Source organism: Saccoglossus kowalevskii, chromosome 17 (assembly GCF_978046115.1).
Source record: "Saccoglossus kowalevskii chromosome 17, keSacKowa6.1, whole genome shotgun sequence".
Classification (NCBI taxonomy): Eukaryota; Metazoa; Hemichordata; class Enteropneusta; family Harrimaniidae; genus Saccoglossus; species Saccoglossus kowalevskii.
Window position 1 is genome coordinate 23,960,471 of NC_140657.1, and position 19,957 is coordinate 23,980,427.

At 34.8% G+C, this 19,957-nt stretch overlaps 1 protein-coding gene across 1 annotated transcript in view; it reads left to right on the top strand.

The window, feature by feature from the left end:
- LOC100377691 (retroviral integration site protein Fli-1 homolog) overlaps positions 1–17,474 on the top strand; it is a 36,820-nt gene extending 19,346 nt beyond the window's left edge. Inside the window, exons 2-7 of the mRNA XM_085491779.1 lie at positions 2,514–2,694; positions 5,934–6,021; positions 8,010–8,225; positions 13,390–13,430; positions 13,800–13,923; positions 14,344–17,474. Of these exons, the coding sequence (XP_085347905.1) occupies positions 2,521–2,694; positions 5,934–6,021; positions 8,010–8,225; positions 13,390–13,430; positions 13,800–13,923; positions 14,344–14,642 (942 nt within the window). The 5' untranslated portion in view covers positions 2,514–2,520 and the 3' untranslated portion in view covers positions 14,643–17,474. The remainder of the gene's footprint in view (positions 1–2,513; positions 2,695–5,933; positions 6,022–8,009; positions 8,226–13,389; positions 13,431–13,799; positions 13,924–14,343) is intronic.
- The last annotated feature ends 2,483 nt before the right edge of the window (positions 17,475–19,957 follow it).

The following is a 19,957-nucleotide window of genomic DNA, read 5'->3' on the forward strand; positions in this document are numbered from 1 at the left end:
TTGGTTTATTGAAGTAATCCACAGATATGATTATCTTACTATGTTGGAAAACATACATATTGATTATCGAACTATGATTAGTCCATTTCTGATATCTCAAAAAATCAGATTAAATTGAATTTATCACAGAGGTGCTCTGCAATTAATTAGACGGAAAACCACAGACATAAAATCAAATGTATTTACTGTAAGCATTAAATGTAGATAGCAGACAAATATTAGTTGCCAAGCTTCTTGTTTCGAACGAGCCAACAATTTACCTTACTTCGTCCGACATAATCTCGCGCGTACTAGAAAAAAACGCGAATGGTCTATTCGAAAACGACAAAAGATAGAAATAACATTCAAGGGATTTTACTTATTGTCACTGTGCAAAATAAAGCAGGTAGGTCGTACATTGCTGACTTTTTAACTTAAAATACTCTTCAATGTATGTTTGTAAGAATATTATATATATTAAAGCCCCACATCGCTCCGCTTTGTGATCAACCGATTCGCCAACATTTCGTCTAGTGCGAATCAAGTGTGGCAACCAAGTCATGTTCGGTGGATGACACAAAATGGTACTTGCTTCCAACACCATGGTCGAGCGTTTAGTGGTCAGCGGGTGAAACTAAACGATAAGCGCTGCCAACATCGATTAATCTTCCAGGTTTTCAAACAATGTTGTCAATAGTTACGTATTTCCCAATGCGACACAGTCACGCATCCGTTATTTGAACCATAAACCACAAAATGAGAAAGACCAATATTTGTACTGAAATTTATAAATATTCACAAAGATGGAGAGAATGTCATTGTTGCACTGAGAATATTTAGACAGGGACATTTAAAGTGATTGAAAACATATTCTTACACCTTCTATATTAAAATGACCGTTATCCGACATAAGACGTCATCTGTGACGACTGCGCATGCGCCCGGCGTTCAGTTTATTTTCGTGTGTAGAGTTACAACATATACCCTCTAACAGGTTAGAGGGTCTATGGTTACACGTTCGAACTCAGACTAATTAGAACTAAGGTTTCAGTGAACTAATTAACATACTAGCTCAAACGAGGATGTATATAAAATTAAACCCGCTGTGAATTCCGCGAAGGTTTTTTTTTTTTAATTTTCCTAATATTCACTGCACCGATTCGCACTACTTAACGCTGTCCACAGCAGGGAATTCCCCGCGCACACTCGACAGGGAGTGTTTTATAGCTAGTACATGATTTATAGCCTGGTCAATATCCAGGGTGTCATTTCGTAAAAATATCCAAGTACATCAACCTACAACGCAACATATTACAACAACTTACGTGATACTCCACACGACACAGCGTCAAAGTCAATTCGAAGCAACGAACAAAATTGAATGATCTTGATTGGTTACTCAAACATAACGCATAACAGCTGGACCAATCAGATAGCTTGTTTGTTGACAATTTGTTTCGACGTGTCAAATTCTTCCTTGTATAAATGCTTCGACTCAACTTCAATATCATACCCATACTATTACCATCAGCAAAGACGTGGATACTTAGAGTTTCTGGCGTGACTTGTCCATGTTGCCCGGCACAGCGGAAACATAATTCCGTCTCCGGGGAACAGTACCGTTTTGGGACAAATCTCGATAAAATCTCAATGTAATGATAACTTTATGGACATTATTTATTTAATATTCATGTACCAGGTTTCGCACGGGAATCAAGTTGTGCGGTAATTTTATGCACTGCAAATCCGCATCCCGAGGGAAAATATACAACTATATCGTGTATATTGCATCATAGACAGTATAGTAGGATAGCATAATGGTGTTCGTGTGTTTGCTTTTGTTGGCCCGGTGATTAACCCCGCCCACTTTTATCAGTTGAGATTTTTCAGATGATAGCTATGATTTAAGCAATATTTGCAAACATTATGTACATTATATGTTTTTGTAAATATATTGAATCAATTTAGAACTGTTTAAACTGTTGTTGTTTTCAGTTTGTAGTAAAATTTCAGATAACAGAGCTTAGTTACGCCACAGCCGTGTACATACCGGCAAATGCGGGGGATACCAACAACCTACAAGTTAGGGTGCTAAAACAACCACGTACGCAGGGCTACTTGGCGGTGTTTATCCAGTTTCTGTATCTCATACATATATAAGTGCTGGGAATTCCAGAAAAAAGACAATAGTGTTTCTGACTGCGTGGGTTCGTTATTGCCCTGCGCACCTATATAAAGAGCCAAATCTTCCCCATCGCCCACACTCAATGCTTACTGCGCCGCTACACACACTGGCGCTCTACTTAGACAGTCTATAAACTAAAGGCGGATCCACAAATACTCGGTACGTTCTTGCGGATAACTTTATAGTTGGCTCATTAATGTAAACCATCTGTTGCGTGTTGAAAGTGGGACACTCTGCCAACTCATCGAACACTTGCTTGTTTTTGATCGTGACACAATTCCCCCCAAAATATTCTAAAGCCATTTTTGTTCTTTAAGTTGTAATTAATTGTCATTTTCACTCTTATTAGGCGTACTATGGTGCGTTATAAAGTGGACGATTTCGAAGAGGATGCGATGGGTGAGTCCTTTCACCAGGGTACGATCTTGTCTGACTTGAACCCGTTTCGAATCGACAGCACCGGGGACCTCGAATTTGTAGCTGGTTTGGACGAAGAAAAGGCGCTTGGAAATGCGGAACCGATAATTCAGGTTTGTATTTTGTACAATTTAATTACGTTGGAGTGGTGTACTATAGAACCACTGTAATGTAATTGCGTGACAACTTAATAGACATCTGTGTTGATTTTGCGTATTACTAAAATACACAAATTAACCCATTCACCCAGAAAAATGATACTTCTTCAACGTGTACTTTGGGACGTCGCGGTTTTGAATAAGATATTTGGTTTACTAAAAGTGAGGTGCTATACAAATATAAATGGGCGTGCCGTACATACGTACTAACATAACAAGGGTCTACCGTACGAGACGAATTACCCAATGTGAACCACATTTTAGAAAACTCCAAATTTGATCTTCAACACACACAAAAAAAGATTTGTGGCCGTTTTTTCGTTTGACGTTTTTACTTCGGGCGACGACGATTTTCTTTCCAAATACGGCGTGCCAAATAACTGTTATTACTATTTGATTGATCATAGCTTCTTCTCGAGTTTGTAGTATTTTGTTTTTTTGAAAACCAAAACTTCCCTCACTCCAGGGACGTACGAACACTCCTGAATGGTTTCACATCCACATTAAAAAAAAAAAAAAAATACTGAGCAATTCGTGACCACCTCCTATAAAATAAAGTTGATATATTCTTCACATTTCGTTTTTAATTATGTATTGCAATGTTTTCTGGGTTTAGCAACATCAAGCTTATACAATTCAGCATATTTACCAATTTTGTGTGGAATCGCCAGAAGTTCCCGTTGAAATGTTCCTGGTCGATGCGAGTCCCACGCAACTTATACAACGCATGTCAAATATTTTGTTAATTATGATGTAGCATAGACCTAAGAAAGCAATGTGTCAAAGTCTACGATTATAGACGATATGCGCTTGAATCTCACCGGCTCAAAATACTACGTCACGGTCAGGTTGTTGCTGAGCGTGCTATCAATCAAGACCCACTTTGTTAGCCGCTTATGAAATGACTGAGAACACTCCCGTGGCTCAATCGTAAAAATTCATTTTTTTGTACAAATCATTCCATGGTACAGGGATGACGAAAATAAAATAAAAAAGACTTGGGTCACGTTTCTCGGTTCAGAGAAAATCCATGGAGTTAAAAGAACTATGTTTTGTCATTTTACCATTTCTTGGGTTCAATGTACACGTTCGCGTCTATTTACGAAATATGTTTGCAACGTCACAGTCTATGAGAGAAACCGCCGTTGAATTGCCTAATTATGCATATTATTTGACAGTTATGCGCACATGTAAAATAAATATAGAAATAGTATCCCATACATTTCCACTGTCAGGAGTTCAAAATACAAAGCAGCGGTAGCGTCGTCACGATATTGGCATTTTAAGAATTCTCTTTAATCACGTCAATTGCTCGTAATCAGTATGTCCATTTCGTAATCAGTATGTCCATTTGGTAATCAGTATGTTCATTTCGTAACCAGTATGTCCATTTCGTAACCAGTATGTCCATTTGGTAATCAGTATGTTCATTTCGTAACCAGTATGTCCATTTCGTAACCAGTATGTTCATTTCGTAGTCAGTTTGTCCATTTCGTAGTCAGTATGTCCATTTGGTAATCAGTATGTTCATTTCGTAACCAGTATGTCCATTTCATAACCAGTATGTCCATTTCGTAGTCAGTATGTTCTTTTCGTAATCAGTATGTCCATTTCGTAGTCAGTGTGTCCATTTCGTAGTCAGTATGTCCATTTCGTAATCAGTATGTTCATTTCGTAACCAGTATGTCCATTTCGTAGTCAGTGTGTCCATTTCGTAGTCAGTATGTCCATTTCGTAATCAGTATGTTCGTTTCGTAACCAGTATGTTCGTTTCGTAATCAGTATGTTCATTTCGTAACCAGTAAGTTCGTTTCGTAACCAGTTTGTTCATTTCGTAGTCAGTATGTTCGTTTCGTAACCAGTTTGTCTTTTTCATAATCAGTATGTTCATTTCGTAATCAGCATGTTCGTTTCGTAACCAGTATGTTCATTTCGTAACCAGTATGTTCATTTCGTAACCAGTATGTTCATTTCGTAATCAGCATGTTCGTTTCGTAACCAGTATGTTCATTTCGTAACCAGTATGTTCATTTCGTAATCAGTATGTTCATTTCGTAGTCAGAATGTCCATTTCGTAACCAGCATTTTCATTTTGTAATCAGTATGTTCAGCTCTTTTTGACACAGTTATAGATAAGCCATTTTGTCATAATAGTTCCGTACGTTGCTTGGAGTCTCATACCGAATAGGATGCAACGACCGCTGCCCTTTAATAGTTTGAACAGTGGTCATAAATGCTTTGGGTGATTGTTTTAATTTGCAATCAAAATTCACATTCCTAGATACTCCCCATTTTGAATATTATGATTTACAATGTATTGTTTAGGGGTAAAAGTCGTCAAAAAACCTTTTCACCACCGGTTCCATCTTTTCATCACAAATTCACAAAATAGTCACTTCAGAAGATTGGGACAAAAATAGCCAGCTTTTTGAGTAAAAATAGAAAATTCACTAAAATTTTGTCTGTTGGCTCCAAAATTAAGGTTCATTTCCAGAAATATTGAAGAATATAAGGAAAGAAAGTGCAGAAAAATTGTGGTCAGAAAGACATGTAGCGAAAAGGTTAAACTATTTTCTTTTGTAACCTTTAACCTTTCCCAGTAGATTGTTATGAGTTAATAAATAAATAAATTGGCAATGAAATTTATTATAATATATATATACCCCAGTATATAAACAAAACGTTATAAAACACTCGAGTCTGCCGAAACCTAAGTCGACAGTATTATTTCCCTCATTTTGACAAGCGGAAAACAGGGTGATTATGTTGTAGTCGCTTACACAAGATCTGCTCACCAACCTCGCACCAAAGACGCGACCTTACTAGGGGGTCCGGGGCATGCTCCCGCCTAATATCTACACCCTGCTATTTCATGCATTTTGAGGGCAAATTTTGCTGACAAAAAGTGTTTCAGCTTTGGAGGGGCGACGCCCCCCCCATAATTTTTTTCATGGGGGCGTCACTGCCCCCCTCTGTCCTGGCAGATCATTTCAGTGTCGCACATGCGCAGAATAACAGAATAATCAGAAAGCACGTACAACGAAATAGGTAATTAAGTAATAGAAAGCCCACTGTGGTACTACTTCCACCTCCGGTTCTATTATTTAGTTTGCTTTAACTAGTTAGTGAAGTAGCCCCCCCCCCCCCACTTCAAATACTCATGCACCCTTTTTAACGTATTATTTATCTTCCAGGGTTCAGAGTGTGACCTCTTCTTGACTGAGTCACTACAGGATATTTTTAATGATATAGCTACAATTATAGGCGGCCCATACCCAGCAAGTAAGTGCTTCAATCTGATTAAAATAAGATCCTAGTTTGGGCTTTATTTTTTTTATAAAATATTTTATTATTTATTTTTATATACAAATACTTTATTTTTTTTTAATTTCTTTATTTTCTTGGGCATTCAATAAATGTGTACATTTCTAGACAAGACAGATTAAGACACTCTAACCGATCCATTAGAAAATGTTTAATGTTACTTTAAGTATGGTATTAAAAAAAGACCACTTCTTTTTATGTAATGTTTTTTTCTCCTTTGGTTTGGCAATTGGACTCTCAATTTAGAAAATGATGCTTTAGTAAATTCATCAAATTTGCATAGTTTTTGTTTCATTTCTTTTCTTTTGAATAGTATATATGGTTTTTGTGTCAATTGATAATCTTGTAACCATTTTGTACATTTTCATTCATTCATTTTGTAGATTTATTTATTTTTTGCAAAGAGCATTCACTTTTTGGCCTCAGAAAAATTTCACTAACGAGTTTTTTAGCTCAGCTGTTGACTTTGTCGAGCAGAGCTTATCATATGAGTGATTGTCCGTCGGCGTCCATAGTCGTCCGTGTCAACTTTCTACTTTTTCGACTTCTTCTTGAAAAGTAATTGCTTTGATATTACACATATAGGTACTAGATGTGGAACTCTCTCAGATTTGTTCATTTCATGATGATATCTTCAATTCTCTGATTTTGATGAATATTTTTGTAATTTTTGGTAAAAAGTGATATTTTCGACTTCTTGTTAAAAACCACAAGTCCAATTGCTTTGATATTATACATATACATGTAGGTACTCTCAGATTTGTTCATTTTGTAATGATATCTTCAATTTTGATGATACTATACATATTGTTCATTTTCTAATTTCAGTTCTTAATTGAAATGTGCATTGCTAACAGTGGAGCTATCTCAGCTGACAGGCTGTTTGTTTTAAGTACCGGTACATTTCTGTATCTACTGGTGCTGGACCATGTTTCATTTCCTTCATTTCATTGTATATCCCAATCCATTTTAGTTTATCAATCATCGATAGGCCCTTCTCTTTGTAGTTATTTCATAGTTTCATTTCACCATGGCAATACAAATACGATACAAAACTAATTCCCAATTTTCCACCTATTAAATTTACTTGTTGTTCTAGAAAATCAAATCTACATCATCTTGCATATCATGTCTGTCATAAACTCATTAAACTTCACTAAAAGCAGACTGGTGAAAAAAAGTTACATTGCATTAACATTGCTCCATCTAGCTTCTTTTATGATTTTTGCATTTTATGACTTGTATTATCTTATACATACAGTAAATTTGTTTTCAGTTGACATTTTTCAAGTTTGTTTTATAAATGGTACTTATGATTCCCATTTTTCTCGTCTAGGCCAGACTTTTTTATTCCTTGTTTCTCGAGTTTTTATAGGTCAATTTTTTTGAGGAGGGCGAAAAAAAAAAAATTCTTTTTTCCATTAGATTTGTGTGATTCTCAAAAAATTGTAAGTGAGATCATTGATCGGAGAGAAGAAATGAAATAAAATTTTATTGCATATATAACCTTGTTTCTCATCTGCACGAGACTTCGGTTCTTTGTTCACGATATTCCCACAAAAATGCAACTTGGATTTGTTATGCGGCGGGCGGTAAAAAAAATGAAGATAAAAATAATATTTCTTTGGCATTTTTTGGCGCTTACAAGTCGGCAGGTAATTATGCTGAAATAAAATTTTATTTTGATTTAATTTTCGGCTCCTGTTTATTCGGCGGGTTTGCCAAACAAGGGATAATAAAAGTCTGGCCCTAGCTTGTGTAATTTTTTTTTTTACAAAGCATTTCCATGTACGAAATACCTCCCTGCTTATTGTATGTTTTATCCATAATATTCTTTCTATATTTTTCTATGTTTTTTCTCTGCATTGTAGTTTTGCAATATAAAGCTGTCCCAAAAAAAATTTGTCTACGCCGAAGGATTTTAAATTCCAATTCATTCTTTTCAGATATGTCAACCTGGTCATCCACGCTGGTCTCAGAATTCTTTAAATTTATAAATACAAAGTTTGGGTTGAGAAACTCCTTTCCAGACATTATATTGTTCCATGATGTGAATGGTGAAAAGCTTCTCAAGATGATAAGCAACCCGGAATACAATGAGATATTCGATGTACATCCTGATAAAGATGTCGTCATTGGTTACATCCAGTGCCTTACAACTGGTAAATATAAATAAGTTATGGGCAATTGAATTTGTAAAACGGGAAGGGGGGAGTTTTACCGTAAAAGCTCAATCAATTCGGCCACTCAAATAGTTCGGCCACCTATTTTTTGCGACATGGTTAATTTTAAAATGTATCCGTTTAGTTCGGCCATCTGTCCAGTCAGTCTATTGTTTGTATTCAATTAGTTCGCCCGGTGATGACACCGCCCGATTTTTACGTCACTCTCTCAACAAAGGTATATTTTCACACATCTATCACGTAAATACAATGTACATGTATAAGCATTTACATCCATGGTATAAGCAATCGGGATATCCGCCAGATGTGCAGTCATGGTGTCAACCGTGGTTGTACAAAAGACGTGTGAAATCTCTAGTACGTCCATGGTGAAATATACTCTGTTGATTGTCATTACAAATTACCCAGTACATCAGTTGTAAATAATCGCTAAGAAAATTCTCATCACGACGCCAAAAATATCGACAACGAACAAATATTTTAAGTCATTGCATCACTGACGAAACGAAGCTCCATGGTTTAGGGAAAACAAAATTCAGGCCGACACTTGATTCTCGTCTTTGGAATTTCAAGCAAGTCATACAAAGTCGCAAATGTGTTACGTGAAAGCGTCATTATTATTGGACGTAGTTTTGTTTACACAGTCACGCAGCACGTCAAAATATCTTCTTTTTTTTTGGTTGACCCAAATAAAATCACCGGCTGGATTGTTTCGACACAGTCGTCCCAGTTATGTTCTAAACTTCCTCTTGCAACGTTGTTCGTTTAAAAGTCGGGTGGATTTTTTGTTTTGTTTTAACTGTGGGTAAAAAAACATGACCGTGAAGTGAAGACTGCGCTCTCATAGAAGCGGTTTCAGTAGCGGTGCGTGGTTACGGTAAAGTGGCAGACGAGACGACGTGAGGTGTGAATCCTGGGCCTATCATTTCGACATTGTACGTCAGACCGAGTACTGACTGATGTACATCCTTTACGGTAATTTCAAAAGAATATGCGATAATGTTGTGGCTGGTCAGAGTATCATGCTATAAAAGTGGCGATTTCTCTGGGGAAAGACACTCACTTTTAGTTTTCCCACAAGCTATTAGTACTTATTTTGTCGCTCGCTAGCCATGTCTCGAATCGATTCATTTTTTACTAAGGCAACTGCCGAGGTCCCAGCTGTACCTGCTTCTATGTACCGGACAACACCTTTACTCCAATCCCGCAAAAGATATATTTATTCAGTTTTTCACGTTACCATGTTTGTTTACATTTACGGGGAGCGTGACGTAAAACTGTCGTCTCCACGGCAACAAAACAGCAGGTGGCCTGGTTGCGTCAGATTTCTTGAACGCGCTCGTAGTTTGTTTTAAAATTGGGTCAAGTCTCAGACTAGTACTACACCTTTACTCTAATCTCGGGAAAACGATATATTTATTCAGTTACCGGTGATACACACTTCGAACCCAGTTTTAAAACGTTGAAAAATTATTCAAACAAATCGACCACTTCGGAAACATATTTTCTATATTTATTCAATCAATTGGCCCACCCCCAAAAATATTTATTTTTACATGGCCGAATTGATTGAGTTTTTACGGTAGATCATTTTCTGTTCACTGTGAGAATCAAGCGTTATGCATGAAATCGATTGTAAAAACAGGACAAACAAAGGTCATAGCGTCGTAGTGGCGTCAAGCATCGTATGGGATTCTACAAACACGAACATATTTTGGGGGACATTTCCATGCTTAATAATGTGCTGTACACATTTGATGATAGACAATTTCGATTAAAGCGTGGTAGTCATCGCAATGCGCATGTGCCACATTTGTGTTTCCCACAATCCAACGCTCTCTTCAAATGGAAATCACAAATATGAGGTTTGACCTGGGCGCGACTTGCACTGACTACAGCCGGTGATTCCTTCGATACCTCCCAATAACATGAAAATTACTTAATTAAAACTTGGAAACGTCTCAGTTGTACTCGTTGATCTGCGCAACAGTCAAAGTCGCCATCTGTGTTTATATGAGACCCATATATCTCGCACATGCGCAGTGCGACGACTACCGCGCTTTAAGTGAGGGTATTCAAAAGCAATATTCCTCTGTCGAAGAACGGCCGGTCGATGTGAGCTATGAAATAAGGAAATTCAAGTTCAAAATCAAATCAATGTTTGCGGCACGTACGACGCGCGTCTTTCATGCATCTCGCGAGATCTCACAGTTGAACGGAAAATCACCTATTGATATTTCCGAGTGGCAAGTACAGAGTATCTTTATTTTATTCCACAAAAAATTGTACCACAACTGAAAAGATCAAGACTTGTACTCTCAGCACAACAGAACCATTCTCTTCATCTTTATAAATATTTATAAAGTACAGCGTGTTGCAGTAGTAGCACATTTTCACTGGGTTAAATATTTGATACACTGGGCTTTAAAGAGCGGTGGTCGTCGTGCCATGTCCTGTTCAATATGAGACTCATATTGCATGTAAAATACTTTGTTTATTTACATGGGAATCAAACACACGCAGCGCGACAACCACCGCCCTTTAAATTTACTGGATGTACTGAAAACGATGCATTCTATTGTTAACTTTGAATTCACAGTAGGTTTAAATTTTGCACATTATCGAAATATGCAAAAATAAAAGCTTTATAGCATAGGGTAAAATCAAATTTTCAGTGAAATTCACCTACATTGAAACATACATCACAATTGTAAAAAATATTGGTTAGTGTTATATAAATTTCAAGTGACGACTGAAAACTGAATATAAAGAAATTGAATATAAACACGACACGCTTAGTTTACTGTGGACTTTGCATTTTGTCTTTTCAATTCACCTGTGGTTTGGGGTTATATGTTTAAGTGCACTTTTGGGTTTTTTAAGAGCAATACAGTAAATTTGCCTTTGTGTTTGTTCTGCATAAGTTTGTCATAGTTTGCAGCTGTGCTACTGCAGTTATTTAAAGGATGTTATATATCAAAATGATTTTATTGCACCAATATAACACCAAACCCTTTGACATACCGGGGTACTGACCTGGAACGACAAAATGCTAAGTCCACAGGAAACTAAGCGTGGGATCATTATATTCAATTTGTTAATTAGTTACTGTATTTTAGCTGGAATTAATTTTCGCTGAAAAGACTTTTTGAATGTTTTGAATGGAGTTTATTTTATCAGTGATTTTGGATGAGTTAAATGTAGAAATAAGTGTATATATGCTGGATTTTATTTTTACTGAATTATCCTTTAAGTGAAAATAGCAAATATAAATAACTAGTAAAAATAAAATATTTTACAGTATCAGAAAAAGAAGCAAAAATAAAAACCTTGTACGTAATAGAAACCGCACCCCGAACTTGAGCTTTTGATCCCAATTTTTAAATTGATACATTGTAATATAAACCGCGGTTTATAATAGGACTTTAACGGTACTGACCTGGAACGACAAAATGCTAAGTCCACAGGAAACTAAGCGTGGGATCATTATATTCAATTTGTTAATTAGTTACTGTATTTTAGCTGGAATTAATTTTCGCTGAAAAGACTTTTTGAATGTTTTGAATGGAGTTTATTTTATCAGTGATTTTGGATGAGTTAAATGTAGAAATAAGTGTATATATGCTGGATTTTATTTTTACTGAATTATCCTTTAAGTGAAAATAGCAAATATAAATAACTAGTAAAAATAAAATATTTTACAGTATCAGAAAAAGAAGCAAAAATAAAAACCTTATACAGTATTTTGTTTACCATCTTGTTGCCATGAGACCTGAAATGAAGTTTAATAATTTCACTCCACAAAAAATTGTACCACAAATGAAAAAATCAAGACGTATACTCTCAGCACAACAAACCCATTCTTTTTTCTATAGGATTATTTATAAATTTCAGTTCCAGTTGAATCCAAGCAGCCAATCATTGTGCATTGACAAAATTTATTAATATTATTATTATTTACTGTTTATTTTGTTCATTCTTTATAAGGGTCATGAACTAGACGAGTTCTAGGGAACTATTTTCGTGATCCTCACTATAAACAATTTATATATTAAAATATCTAAAAATATATATATTTAAAATTCAAATTATATGTTTATAGTGAAATAAACTTTATTCATTCATTCATTTTGAAATGTTCCAATGTTATTCTATTGGCCAATAAAAAACCCTTGTTTCAGTTTGAATTATGAAAACTACTAATATTTAGGAAGACAAATGTGACTAGTAAACAAGCGATTTTATAAATTTAAAGGGCGGTGGTCATCGTGCCACGTCCTGTTTGATATGGGACTCATAGCTTAGTAAAATACATTATCCGTTCACTGCGAGATTCCGTGTTATGCATGAAATCAAACGTAAGAACAGGATAAACAAAGGTTGTAGTGATGAGAAACATCGTGTGGGATTCGACAAAACGGGAATAAATATTGAGGGGATATTTCCACGCTTAATAATGTGCTGTTCACATTTCGATGAAGTAGGGGTATTCAAACCCAATATTCCCCTGTCAAAGATTGTCCTATCGATGGGAGCAACAAATTATAGATATTTGAGTTCAAAATCAAATTGTTCGATTTTTGCGGCAGATGTTCAACACACATCTTTCACACAACTTGTGAGATATTGCAGTTGAACGGAAAATCACCTATTTTAACAAATACTTCGTGATGACCACCGCCTTTTAAATTCTTGATATTACCAGAGGTACATTACTTGGGGTTTGCAACGTGCATAGTACTGTATGGTGACATCATGCCAAGATCCCATTCAAGTCTCATCTCATAGATAGCGAGACTGATGCTACGACCTTCTGACATGACATAGGCGGTGTGTAATAAACACGTATTACCACATTCATAGTGAAAAAATGTAATACATCAAAAATCAACAGAAAAAATAGTTATCGTAATCCGTCATATTGTGAGCAGCTATTTTGACCCACCTGGACATCCAAGTATCCTAGTTACCTCGGGCATGCGCATTCGCATTTTTCTGAATTGGAACGCTTATGCGAGAGCGAGATTGAAACAGGATCTTGGTATCATGTCACTGTAGTTGCAAACCCCAAGTAATGTACCTCTGATATTACTTAATATAAAAACAAATTAATACATGTAAATGTTTTTGTTTTTGCTTGTAGTAATGGGAGTCGCTCAAACCCCAAGTGACAATCCAAATCAGGTAAACTTTCAGTCATTCATGATTTCTCATTTCATTTTTTTTCATTCATTTAAATAATCTCCATGAAGCAATGCACAACATAGAGCGAAAACTTTCCAAAGTTGCACATGTTACCTATGATGCAAAAAAAAAAAATTGTTCCAAAATTGCCCATTTCCCATGATGCACTGCAAAAATAGAGTGAATACCAAAGTCGCACGTTTCCCATGATGCAAGGTGCAAAAAAACAAACAAAAACATTTAAAAGTCACACACATTTTTACTTGAAACACTGTGATTATAGACTGGAAGTGTGAAGTCAATGAAGACAACGATACTTTTCCTGTTGAACAATAAAATTACTTTCATATCTATTATTTTTACTTCTAGCTATCTCTATCCATGGATCACAGCGACCAAGAAAATAACAAAACAACTTGTAATACAAATACAGTTGTTAAAAGAAAGAGAGGACGACCAAGAAAACACCCAATAAATGGAGAAAAAAAGAAAGGTAGACATACAAACCATTGTTTCAAGTTATTGTAACGAATAATATTCAGTCTATTGTTTATTTTTATAGCATTTTCACATTGCAGTTCACAGCTGCTGCATTTTTTACTTTTTTTAAATTTGACGTTAATTTTATCAGGTATTTCTTATACCCAAATTATAAGGCTATAATTATGAATTATTTTACACATAGTAGAGGCAAAATTGTTTGTATATTATATATTGGGTCAAAACTATTTATTTATCAAATCATGCAGAAAATAACCAGAGGAATAATACAAAGAAAGACATATTATGACCAACGAAATTAAAAATTCAAACAATTGAACCATGGTAATATCAATTCTATAGTGAGGGCGCCCTCACAATTATGAACAAAAACTTCAGACAACTGAACTTTTATTTTCCCATTCCTTTACAGTAAAAGTAGAAAGAAAAATATTATGGAAGTTCATTTTTCATCTTCTTGACACAAACTCGCTTGACGGCTGCCTGAGCTGGGTAGATCGGCAAAAAGGATTATTCAAGTTTACCAGCGGTGATGGCAAAGAAATGGTAGCCAGAAGATGGGGTAAAATTAAAGGCCACCATAAACCAATGACGTATCAGAAAATGGCGAGGGCTCTCCGAGATTACAGGAAAAAAAACATTATGGAGAAATGCAAAGGAAAATTGTATTACAAATTCCGCCCAGCGGCACTTGCGCAGTTCGGGAAGTGAGACACACAAGTACAAAGGAACAAGTACAACCTGAGGGTTGAATGCTAATATGGCTGCCTTTAGAGTGATTACAATTAGATGTTGTCGAGTCCATAGTATAACTGCTGTATTTCTACTATTGAATTTCATCACCATTTAATGAACACTCATAATTTTTGATCAATAATGTTTTGATAAATATGAGATAATTTGGTAAATGTTGTACGAGCCGCTGCAAGAACAGCGAGAAATTGCGATGAGGAGTGTTTGGCAAAACCGCACACTCACATCTATCAAATTCCAAAGCTTGCTGCCCACTGAGCTTTTCACCAACCAGTTCCCTCTTTTCATCAAAAATTCACAAAATAGTTCCATTTATAGTCTGCATCAGAAGACTGGGACTAGGACAAAAATAGTCAAAGTTTTTGAATAAAAACTAAAAATTGACTCATTTTTTGTCTGTTGGCTCCAAAATTAGGGTGCATTTCCAAAAATATTAAAGAATATAGGAAAAAATTGCAAAAGCATTTGGGTGAGAAAGTCTGGTGGTGAAAAAGTTAAACACAATAGTCAACTTTTTTGATATCAATTATTTTTGGATCAAGATTTGTGGAAAATGAAGAATTTTTGCCTATTTTGTCCACAATTACAACACAAAATACAGAAAAATGTGCAAAATGTACCAAAATTTTAGTGGATGAAATTACGACACTTAAAGATTAAAAAATGCAAAATGGCGACAATTTGGAAACCAATTTGATGAAATCTTGTTTCAGAGAAAAATATTGATGATACCACAATTTTTTGTTTACAAGAATTGTTTTGCATGAAACGTGGTAGTATGCTCAATAAATGACATCAGTCTGTGTGTGCTTGAAAAACATATAGGGAAAACAGGTTGAATAACAACAATTATTCGTGTCGTTTAATGACTATAAAGAATAAAAGTTTATTACAAAGAAAAAGAGTAATATTTCTGTTGATTTTGAAAACCATTGGTGGCCATAAATGCAATAAACGTCTGCTGATACAATTGGATGTCATACCTAATTAGCATAAATTTCCAATTGCGGTTCCGTAAAATCATGATTTCTCTGTTTGGAGTTGGTCATGTGATAAAAGACTATCATTTGACATCACTTATTTGTAGAACTGGCTGATGCTTATGTTCTTAAAGGTTTTATTATCCACTTACTGCAATTCAGGAATAATACTAGACCATGATGCGACTCGTATCAACAAGCTTTACGAACAAGTGATGTCAGTTAATAACCTCATAATGTACGTTTCCATTCCTGATTCAAATTTGAAATACAACACATTTATTTTCAAACAATATACATATTCAAGGGCCTAAAGGAATACAATACAATATCATTATACATACATATTCAGGGGCCTATGGAATACAGTATATATCGAAATTCTGAAAAATTAAGATATCCTCGTTTACAAATTCTTTACCAATATATTGTGCTGCCAAATCAAAAATTTCATTACAAGGATTACAAGCAAATATCTGACAAATGTTCTCATTTTTTTATGATTTGTCCATTTCCATTCATCACTCCACATTATAGTGTGAGTCCCATGCAATGTACAATAGACATAAACTAGATTGTTTGTAACACATGTAAAATACAGGAAAGTTGAATGTATGGTGATTAAGACATTTTTAACATATCTTGCTTGGTTAGAGGAAAGAGATTTACTAGTAGTTAAATATCAGAAGAAACGTTTTTAACCTTTTTACCACCAATTCCCTCCTTCCTCACAAATTCATAAAATAGTCGCATTTATAGTCTGCACTTTCCTTCAGAAGATTGGGACAAAAATATCCACATTTTTTTTGAGTAAAAACTGAAAGTTGACTCAAATTTTGTCTGTTGGCTCCAAAATTAGGGTTCATTTCCAGAAATATTGAAGAATATAGAAAAAAAAGGAATTTGGGCGAGAAGGTCTGGTGGTGAAAAAGTTAAGGCATGACTCATAGTCCCAGGGTAGTACATTACTCTGAATTTCAAGGCATGAACAACTTAACTGAAGACATTTAATAATGTCATTACCATGAGTCAGTCAGTCATTGGCCAATTTACAGCCATGCATCCTGAACACGTGGTGATTGGTCTAGTGGTTTTAAACCATCATTTGAATTTTATAAAACATTTATAAATGTTTTTATAATTCATGCCTTATGAAATTCACAATAGTGAATGAAATGTATTTACAGTAGAGGTATTTATTTCAGTTGAATTCTTAAAAAGGATATGCTTGCCAGTAATGCAAACACGTTGCATGCTCAACCATTTTGACACCTACGTCAAATTTCACAAATCAAAATTTCCATTTTATTTTTCAAAAAAATTATCAACCATATAGAGAACATTGAATTTGGCACATTTGGTTCAAGGAATTATTGTTAAAATACATAAAATTTGGCAAAATTGTGGACCAAAAAGTGGATAGTTACAGTCGAACATGAGAACTCAAAAATAATCAATGAAGATTTTTGTAAAATAATTTTACACCATTGGTTAATTTGTAATCTACTGTCTCTGGAATTGTAACATAGACAACTAAAATATAGAAACCTCTCAGGACTAATAAAGACAAAATTCAGGAAACATGAGTAATGTAAATTTTAAATTAGAAAATACCGGTAAAATGTAATATAAGGTTAATTTTTTTACCAAAATTTTTTACAAAAATCTAGTTTTATAATTGTAAGACATTTTTGTCATCAAAATAATTGTAAATAATTTGATTAAGTTACAAACAATTTCAGTCACACTTTTTAAATAAAAAGTAACAAAATCTTGTTTATTTTTAAGCAGAATAAAGTGAGAAACAGTATCATGGGTCTGAGTCTGTTATTGGTGCTATGGTAACCATCAAGAAAACACAACAACTAGTAAAAGTATGTTACTGTTGTTATTGTAACCAACAAAACTACACTATGTTGCTATGGTAACTACCAAGAAAGTGTCAAGTCTGACATTCTGTGCGTTGTGTCTTTTCATCGAATAAAATTATAAAAATGCAGTTTTCAACGTCTTTTTACTGTTAAATTTGTCAACTCTATTCAAACTTATGTTGTCTATATTTACACATCACTGGAAAACATCAACACATCAACTCATCAGAATATTGGTTTATCAATAAATCAAACCTCCAAACATACCTGTAATGTTAGAAATACAACTCTTACTACTCTCCTTCAACCAAGAATCCAAAATGGAAACTATTTGCTCAATATAAAATGTTATTTTATATATTGTTTTATTCAACATCCTATTTTATAACATGTCAGTTCAGATATGGAACCAAGTTCAGATTATTCCCATTCATTGTTCTGTCCACTTGCAACCCGTAAACTTAAAGCGAGAGGGTCGTCATTTGCACACTCGCGGGAATTGAGTCCCAAGCGACGATAACAACACATGTGAAAAACGCAAAGACTCATGAGTAGACACATGTTTGTAAATAATGACACGCTATGGCCATCTGACGAATGCACAAGTAATGACTCCCCCGCTTTAATATGCAAATTTTATTATATATTAATATGCAGTGATCTTATTTTTTCATGTTTTCCAGCGAATAAAACTTGTTCTAAGTTATAATAAGATTAAACCTTGTCACTCACTCAAATATTTCAACATATTTTGGACAGTCTCTAACAAGTTAACACTCAGAAGAACGTCAACCAGTTCTTTGATTGTATCATGCAAATGTCTACAATGTCGACCTTTTGCCCATGATGCAATGCGTGAAACACAGTGAAAATGTTCCAAAAACGTGCATGTTCGTATTCAAGGTACTGAGAATTATAACATGGTTAGTCTTAATCTAGCCATCTGATTGGCTGAAGCAAGGTCTTATATCTGGCACTAGAAGACATGTGAACTTGCCCTGACACTGAATAAACTGACTTAAATATCTAACTGAATTGAGATCACACGACTGTATACACTGTTCATAGTGATTGCGGGTATATGTGATCAACTGGTCAAAACAGAGAAACCTGGTACAAATACCAATAACTATTATTAGCAACAATGTACATTTTGCGATAAAACTCTTTTGAGAACTTGCAAGTTCATGACATGTGATGTCATAGACATGTCCATCGTTGCCACTTGCCTGGTCTGTCATCTATTTTGTAAAATGATGCAAAGAATCACAACTAAACATTGTATTTTTTTAACTGCTTTTGCATTGTTTATATGCCACAAATCCACAAAGAAATCATTATATAACGCAATATAGTGAAAATCACTCAAATTATCACACTATTAGGTACATGTATTAGTAAAATAGGAAAGAAAAAGCAATGGTATAGGTGGTACAATATATAAATGATTCATACCTAGGTGGTACAATGTATAAAATGATTCATACCTAGGTAGTACAATGTATAAAACGATTCATACCTAGGTGGTACAATGTATAAAATGATTCATACCTAGGTGGTACAATATATAAATGATTCATACCTAGGTGGTACAATGTATAAAATGTTTCATACCTAGGTGGTACAATGTATAAAACGATTCATACCTAGGTGGTACAATGTATAAAAGGATTCATACCTAGGTGGTACAACATATAACAATGTTTCATACCTAGGTGGTACAACGTATAAAATGATTCATACCTAGGTGGTACAATGTATAAAACGATTCATACCTAGGTGGTACAACATATAACAATGTTTCATACCTAGGTGGTACAACGTATAAAATGATTCATACCTAGGTGGTACAATGTATAAAACGATTCATACCTAGGTGGTACAATGTATAAAATGATTCATACCTAGGTGGTACAATGTATAAAATGATTCATACCTGGGTGGTACAATGTATAAAATGATTCATACCTAGGTGGTACAATGTATAAAAGGATTCATACCTAGGTGGTACAACATATAACAATGTTTCATACCTAGGTGGTACAACGTATAAAATGATTCATACCTAGGTGGTACAATGTATAAAATGATTCATACCTAGGTGGTACAATGTATAAAATGATTCATACCTAGGTGGTACAATGTATAAAATGATTCATACCTGGGTGGTACAATGTATAAAACGATTCATACCTAGGTGGTACAATGTATAAAATGATTCATACCTAGGTGGTACAATGTATAAAACGATTCATACCTGGGTGGTACAATGTATAAAACGATTCATACCTAGGTGGTACAATGTATAAAACGATTCATACCTGGGTGGTACAATGTATAAAACGATTCATACCTAGGTGGTACAATGTATAAAACGATTCATACCTAGGTGGTACAATGTATAAAACGATTCATACCTAGG